The sequence below is a fragment of the Cebus imitator genome, unplaced genomic scaffold (genome assembly GCF_001604975.1).
Source record: "Cebus imitator isolate Cc_AM_T3 unplaced genomic scaffold, Cebus_imitator-1.0 Scaffold299, whole genome shotgun sequence".
Classification (NCBI taxonomy): Eukaryota; Metazoa; Chordata; class Mammalia; order Primates; family Cebidae; genus Cebus; species Cebus imitator.
This window is the reverse complement of record NW_016107614.1, coordinates 1124276-1132582: the sequence shown is the minus strand read 5'-3', so window position 1 is coordinate 1132582 and position 8307 is coordinate 1124276. Positions and strand designations below refer to the sequence as shown.

Genomic DNA, 8307 nt, shown 5'->3' with positions numbered 1-8307 from the left:
TACTAAAAATATAAAACTTAGCCAGGCATGGTGGCAGGAGCTCATATTCCTAGTTACTTGGGAGGCTGAGGCACGAGAATGGCTTGAACCTGGGAGGTGGAGGTTGCAGTGAGCTGAGATTGCACCATTGCACTCTAGCCTGGGTGACAGAGCAAGACTCTGTCTCAAAAAATAAAATAAAGAGACAGGGTCTTGCTCTGTCACCCAGGCTGGAGTGCAGTGGTGCTGTCCTAGTTCACAGCAGCCTTGAACTCCTGGACTCAAAGCAGTCCTCACCTCAGCCTCGTAGAAGCTGGGACCACAGATGCAAAAATTGTTTAATTTTTTTGTAGAGATGAGATCTTGCTATGTTGCCCAGGGTGAGGTTTCTATTCCTTATAACTTTTTTACTTTCTCTAATAGTGGCTCTCAAATTTTGTGCCTGAATCTTCTGAAGAGTTATTTAAAATAGTACACAGATTCTTTAGGCCTTTCCCTTAGAAATTGATTCATTAGGTCTGATGTAAAACTCAAGGATTCTGCACATTTAATAAGGCATCCCAGGGGATTCGGATGCAGGCACCCTGGAACCACATTTCTTCTTCCTGTGATGGCACCCATGAGCCTAAGGTATGGAGCCACATAGTCAGTGACTGTCTTTGACATGGGCTGTCACAGGTAACCTGTACACTCTTACATTCAGCTCTGGTCCTTTTCCTTTTTATGTACCACTGAAGCAGAAGAACAGACTCCCTTGGGAAGAGCAGCCAGCTCTTACCTTCCGAGGCTCTGTTTTCTCTCTGGAAAATGTAGTTGTCACCAATGAAGTAACATCTGAGTCAAGGTCTACACAAAAGGACCTTGGCCAACTGATACAGATTTTTTTTCTTCTGTTCTGCTTTCAGGATTCACATTTTCTTTCCCTAGTAGGAATGGCTCATAGTTATCTTTATTATTGTCATTATCTTTCTTACCAAGGACTGTAGCAAAACACTTGGGGAAGTGCACCTTTTCTAAGAACAGACTCTTGAACCTTTAACAAGAGCCAGGCCACAGGTGCGGAAATATGCTAAGTTCAGATAACCACGTGGAAGCCAGTTAAGAGAGTAGCTCAAGAGAAGTTAAGTAAGGATTGTTGTCTTGAGGGAGTTGGGATGAGTTGCTTTGCTACTACTTGGAGGGGCCTGAGGCAGATGGGATTCCTCAGTCATTAGTCTTTCCTTGCTCTTCAGGACACAGACTGGGTGGTGGTGAAGGAGCCTGTTATCCAGGTGGCTGCCATAGACAATGGGCTGGCCTTCCCACTGAAGCATCCTGACTCCTGGAGGGCATGTGAGTCTCAAGACAATGGTGGTCTGGCTCTTCTCTTGCCCAGTCTGTTTTCTCACTGTGTAATGGAGATGGTAATGTCTCTATTGTAGGATTATTCTAAAAATTAATGAAATAATGCGGCTCAGGCACTTTAACACCATGGCCAGCACATGGCAACTGTTTCATAATATAAACTGTTTTTGTAATTTGTGTTTTCTATGATTCCCATTAGAAGCATAAAGGTGATTAGAAATTAGAAGCATAAAATTGAGTTTTCTCATTGCTTCTTTGCATTCTTCTCTGTCTGATGACTTTTCTTTTTTTTTTAATGGAGTTTCACTCTTGTTACCCAGGCTAGAGTGCCAATGGCGCAGTCTTGGCTCACTGCAACCTCCACCCCCTGGGTTCAAGCAATTCTCCTGCCCCAGTCTCCCGAGTAGCTGGGATTACAGCATGTGCCACCACGCCTGGCTAATTTTGTATTTTTAGTAGAGCCAGGGTTTCACCATGTTGGCCAGGCTGGTCTCGAATGCCTAACTTCAGGTGATCCGCCTGTCTCAGCCACCCAAAATGCTGGGATTACAGGCGTGAGCCACCATGCCTGGCTGAGGACTATTTTTTAAAATATTTTAATTTGTCATTTTATTGTTTTAGTGTACATTTCCTGAAATATTTTTTGTTTGTTTTTATTTGTTATCTGAGGACTGTCGTTCCATAACTTACTCTATTTGTGTCTCTAAATATAACTTGCCTATCAGTGTTCTGTCTTCCTCGTTATATCTCCTACCCTGTTATAACTGAGAAGCTTTTGGAAAGGGGGAGAAATAAAAGTAGGGAGTCACTAGCCCCTTTTTCAGCATTAGTCTTCCTTTTCAGAAGGACTATCTTAGTGTCTCAGTGGCAAGTAGTTGCTTCTAGACCTTGTGTCTTGGAAGGTCATGTAATGTCTGAGAAAGAGCCCTGAGATCAGGCAGCCCTGGGTTTGAATCTTGGTTCCTCTACTGACTAGCTGTGTAACCTTTACAGTTAAGAGAACTTGTAAGTTTTTGTTTCTGTTGTATATCAGGGAAGAGGGATTCTCCTTTTGAAAGTGCCTTGAGGAATGGAGGACACAGATGAGCAGAGACTTTTCCAACACCAGCTTTGCCTTTGGCTTTTCCTCTTTTCAGATCCTTTTTACTGGGCCTGGTTGCCCCAGGCGAAAGTCCCATTCTCTCAGGAGATCAAAGATCTGATCCTTCCAAAGATATCGGACCCTAACTTTGTCAAGGACTTGGAAGAGGACCTATATGAACTCTTCAAGGTTAGCCCTGGGAACCTCAGCCCTGTTACCATGTGGAAAAAGGAATTTCTAATGGTTTTTCTAATTGGTCCTGACACAGCCAAGAGGAAATGCTAACATCTTTCTGACTTGAGTTAGCCAATGAATAGCAAGATTTCCACATGTGGACAGGAGGACCTGGTTTGGATGGGTTTGAGAGAAATGGGCAGGGGTGATAAATCACACTGATGTGTCTCTCTTGTGCATCATGTGGCTGCAATGTATCTGCAGGGCTTTCATTTTAATATGGAGCACTGGAGCCTAGAGTTTGAGATGTAGAGGAAGATATTTACTTGTCTTTTGTTTACTCATCTGTAAAGCGGGGAGTTTTTGTGGAAGTAGTTGACTTCTCCAAGCTGCAGCAGTCTTACGCAGGTTTTCCTTACTAGAAAATTTCTAACTGGGGAAGAAAATGGGTTCTTATGAGGCATTCACACAGGTTCCGTCTCTTTCTGGTCTTCTTTTGCAGAAAGATCCTGGTTTTGACAGGGGCCAGTTCCATAAGCAGATTGCTGTCATGCGGGGCCAGGTAAGCCTGGGACATTCTCCCAGTGTCCTTTTGGCTTCTCTCTGGGAGGGTTGCCTGCTCATGTTGAGCTAATCTTTGAAGCTTGTGTTTTACACCCTTTTCAGTCTATGCTATACATTATTTTTGACTCTGCCCTACACAGGAGAGGAAAGATGGCCCTCCCAATTCTCCCACCTCTTTCCTGGTATCCAGTGCTTGGTGAAGCACTTAGTATGTGCGTATCTCTATGTTAGTTGCTAGGTAATTCATTGGTAATTAAACTAATGCTCCCTGTCCTGGAGTTGCTCAAGGCAGGCTGTATGTTTTGGTGGTTAAGATCTGGGCCCTGAAGCCCGACTGCTTCACCACCTGGAAGCTCTGTGGCCTGGGGCAATAGCCTCTGTTTTATTGTTCATTAAACAAGATAGTAATAATATATTGCACAGTTGGCTGGAGGATTTGACGAGATAATCCTTATCAAGCATTTAGTAAAAACAGTGCTGGGCACATGAAGCACTCAGATATTGATTATGGTTATAATTTTGTTGTTATAGGTACAAGTTACATTATTCCTTCTCCTTCCACTCCACCTTCAAAGGGAGCTAAGGAAACCAAGGGGATTGTTGATTTTCCAAAGCATAGTAAAGACATGCTTGAAAATGGTTTGAAAATTCTGTAGGGTACTGGTATTATGCTTATCACTCTGAAGTCTTAAAGAGAGCTGGGATGCCCCAGTGGTTAAGGGTATAAACTGTGGTCAGAGTGCCTGGGTTTTTGAAGCCTGGCTCTGCCATTTACTACCTGTGAGATTTTGGGCAAGTTACTTAATCTCTCCTTCCCTTAGTTTCCTCATGTGTAACGTGAGATCAATAATAGTGGCTGAGACCAGGCATGGTGGCTGATGCCTATAATCCCAGCACTTTGAGAGGCTGAGTGGGCCGATGAGTTGAGCTCAGGAGTTCAAGACCAGCCTGGGCAACATGGTAAAACCCCATCTCTACAAAAAATACAAAAATTAGCTGTGTGTGGTGGTGCACAACTGTAGTCCCAGCTACTCGGGAGGCTGAGGTGGAAGGATTGCTTGAGCCTGGGAGGTCTAGGATGCAGGTAGCTGAGATTGTGCCACTGCACTTCAGTCTGGGAAACAGAATGAGAACCTCTCTCAAGATAATAATAGCAATGGTACCTGCCTTACAGAATTATGAGATAAATGATTTGAAAAAGTTGGAGTAGTACCTGGCATATTGAAATACCCATTTTGTAATATTAATAGCTGTTAGGATTATGATTTTTGTATACAGAAAGTTTAGTTTCTCCCATCTTTAAAGGGGAAGAGGATCTTCTCAGCCTTAATTCTGCATTTTCTTCTCCCTGCCATTTATCTAAAGACCTCTGATGAGAGCACCTCCTGGGGTTGCTGAGCCCATTTTTCCCTAGAATTGAGTTGGACAGACATTTTTCTTTTTTGAGACAGAGTCTTGCTGTCACCCAGGCTGGAGTGCAGTGGCATGATCTTGGCTCACTGCAACCTCCGCCTCCCGGGTTCAAGTGATTCTCCTGCCTCAGCCTCCCAAGTAATTCAAGTGCTGGAATTACAGGCACCTGCCACCACACGCGGCTAATTTTTGTATTTTTAGGAGAGACAGGGTTTCTCCATGTTGGCCAGGCTGGTCTCAAACTCCTGACTTCAGGTAATTCGCCTGCCTCAGCCTCCCAAAGGCTGGGATTACAGGAGTGAGCCACTGGGCCCAGCCTGGACAGAGGTTTTAAGAACTACAATTATTGTAGCTGTCTGAATACCAGTAACATGGTATTCCTACATTTCCCAAGTAATGTAAGGTTCCAGTTAGGCTGGCAGAATTTTTGGAAACCTTAAAAGCCATAAAAGTACTCTGATATTACGGAACTCAGCATAAAGGAATAAACTGGCTTCCCCAATTGTTAGAAGCTTTGCCTCTGTTCATACTGCAATGTCTTCTCTGATTCCTTCCCAGCTCAGTCCCTTGCCAGCCCTTCTCCCGTTACTCAGATAGGGCCATTATTCAGGGTTACAAAATGCAGGGGAGGTTGTGGTAGTGCAGTTTTATTTCTCTCCATCTTATGCTCTTAATGTCTTCAGAGGAGCTTTTGGCATCTTGTAACCTAGAGTGCCTACTTCCTACTACCTTAGGGTGACCATCCAGCTCCTTCCAGCATGCAGATGGCCAGTATATCATTCATCTGCTTACTTGTCTACCATTCACACATCAAAGCAAAATGGGTCTCCGCACTACAGAAATCTGACAAAGCACAGAGAAAAGAGATCATAACCCTATCTACCCAGCTGAGCCATTATCACAGGATGGGCTTAGTACAAGGGCTCTGAGATGTAGGGAAAGAAGGAAGAGGCCCCACAGGGACACAGTCAGGTGATAGAAGTTGTTACTGAACTAAAGGCATCTCACTAGGAGTTAGATAAAGAATCTAGGGTCTGAGAGAAAGCCTCTTTAACATTTTCTTTTTCTTTTCTTTTTTTTTAAAGACAGGGTCTTGCTCTGTTACCCAGGCTGTAGTACAGTGGCCCAATCATAGCTCACTGCAGCCTTGAACTGCTGGGTTCAAGAAGTCCTCCTCCCTCAGCTTCCTGAGTAGGCATGCACCACCATTTCTGGGTAATTTTTTTTTAAGAGGTGGGGTCTCACTATGTTGCCCAGGCTGGTCTCAAACTCCTGGCCTCAAGCAATTCTCCTGCCTTGGCCTCCCAAGGTGCTGCGATTACAGGCATGAGCCACCATGTCCAGATCAACATTTTCAAAGATAGTATTTATTCTTTAGTATTATGTGACTGCTATAATCTTTTTTCAATTTTTAAAAATAATTTTTCTTTTTAAATTCTTTATTCTCCTTTCTTTTTAGTCCAAGTTCCAGGCTTATCTGCAGCTCTTTAACTTGGAAATTTTCAAACCTCAGTAAAGTTGAAAGAATGGGACCTTCTAGATTCTTCATTTGTTATATTTAGCCACATTTATCTCATATGGCTATGTACTATCCAATGATCTATCTGGATAATAGCTATATAATTTCTCTCGCCCTAGTTTTTTTTTGTTGTTTTTTTTTGCGAAATCTTTTGAAAATAAGTAGTAGACACTTTGACATGTTTAGCCCAGATACACCAGCAATCTCCTTTCAGTTCTTCACCCTGATACTGAGCTCAAGACTATTCGGAGCAGTGTAGGATGCCGCCAAGTACCAAAACAATTAAGTAAAAAGGAAATTTGTTACTGATAGGATCCACTTCTGACCCCTGATCCCTGTTGCAGGTGTATCTCTGCCCCTTTATAGGCAACAGTTGTGTAAGGATATTTGTGGCTTGAGGGCGGTGTGTCTGTGTGATTTCAGGGCGCAGCCTAGCTTACCCTCCATGGTCTGTGATCTGGCCATGAAATCTTCAACATAGAGTGTTTTAAAGAAGATAGGACATCTTCAGCTTTTGTACTCTTCTACCAGAGAAGATAAATGGTGGTGATACTAATTTTGACAAAGAGGAGAAACTGTGTCCTCATGGACACATAACTGAAATACCTGTAAAATACTGACAAAACATGGTGAGGGCTGGAGTCAGCTGGTCACACTTGTTATCTCAGCACTTTGGGAGGCCAAGGTGGGAGGATCACTTGAGGCCAGAAGCTGAAGGGTGCAGTGAGCTATGATGTGCCACTGTATTCCAGTTTGTGCGACAGAGACCCTATCTCAGGAAAAAAAAAATTAGGGGAAACGAGGCAATGCTTTACAGGAACTCTCTGTACCATCTGCACCTTTTCTCTAAATTTAAAATTATTCCAAAGTAAAAAATTTATTTTAAAACAAGATGATGAAGAGATAGTGTTGGAAGGAGAATCCAAATCAAATGTTGGCTTTTTACTTTTTTTTTTTTTTTTGACAGAGTCTTGCTCTGTTGCCTAGCCTGGAGTGCAGTGGCGTGATCTCAGCTCATTGCAACCTCTACCTCCTGGGTTCAAGCGATCCTCCCACCTCAGCCTCCCCAGTAGCTGGGATTACAGGCACCCGCCATCTTGCCCGGCTAATTTTTGTATTTTTGTAGAGACAGAGTTTCATCATGTTGGCCAGGCTGGTCTCGAACTCCTGACCTCAGGTGACCTGCCCACCTCGGCCTCCCAGAGTGCTGGGATTACAAGCGTGAGCCACTGTGCCTAGCCAGCTTTTTACATTTTACATTTACATCATCTTTGTAGGAAAATCATAAAACAGAGATGAACAACAATAAATAATTAAAATCGCCTATAATTTCTTGAGACCCAGAGATGAGCACTGTCAAGTGCCAGACTTTTTTCTTTCTCTTCTTTTTTTTTTGAGATGGAGGCTTGCTCCGTCACTCAGGCTGGAGTGCAATGGCAGGATCTTGGCTCACTGCAACCTCCGCCTTCTGAGTTTAAGCGATTCTCCTGTCTCGGCCCCCCAAAGTGCTGGGATTACAGGCATGAGCCACCACGCCTGGCCTGCCAGACATTTTTCTACACAATAGGAAGATAGAATTTTAGAAAATAAAAGTGGGGTTGCAATCTAACACTGGTTCCTTTTCTGCTTTCCTTTGCATCTAACACAACATTGTGATCAGCTTCTATGTCAATACATTTATATGTATATTTAATAGTTCCCTGGTTAAATTTATACATATTTTATTTTAATTAGGATAATTGTTTCTTATCCCTTAAATTATTAAGTAATTTAATTTATATCTTTTCACTATTATAAACAATATTAATTATAAATTTTTTGAAACTAAGTGTTTTATGCATAGCCATGAGTGTTTCCTTTGTCTTTAAAAATGGAATTGCCAAGTCAGAGGGTCTGTTCTTTTTTTTTTTTTTTGAGATGGGTTCTCAACTCTATTGCCCAGGCTGGAGTGCAGTGGCGTGATCTTGGCTCACTGCGACCTCTGCCTCATAGGTTCAAGCGATTCTTGTGCCTCAGCCTCCCAAGTAGTGGGATTATAGGTGTGCACCACTCCACCTAGCTAATTTTTTTTTTTAATTTTTAGTAGATACAGAGTTTCGCCATGTTGGTCAGGTTAGGATCTGTTCATTTTTAAGTTTTTATTGTCAGCCTGCCTGTTTGAAAGACTGTCCCACGTTCCAGCCCCACAGCCATGGAGGAGAGAGATTACTTCTTTTTTTTTTTTTTTTTTTTT

General features: G+C 42.8%; 1 protein-coding gene across 1 annotated transcript in view; it reads left to right on the top strand.

Moving 5' to 3' along the window:
- PI4K2A (phosphatidylinositol 4-kinase type 2 alpha) overlaps positions 1 to 8307 on the top strand; it is a 33484-nt gene that overhangs the window by 22128 nt on the left and 3049 nt on the right. The window contains exons 6-8 of the mRNA XM_017502762.2: positions 1212 to 1311; positions 2460 to 2593; positions 3081 to 3140. Coding sequence (XP_017358251.1) covers positions 1212 to 1311; positions 2460 to 2593; positions 3081 to 3140 — 294 coding nt within the window. The remainder of the gene's footprint in view (positions 1 to 1211; positions 1312 to 2459; positions 2594 to 3080; positions 3141 to 8307) is intronic.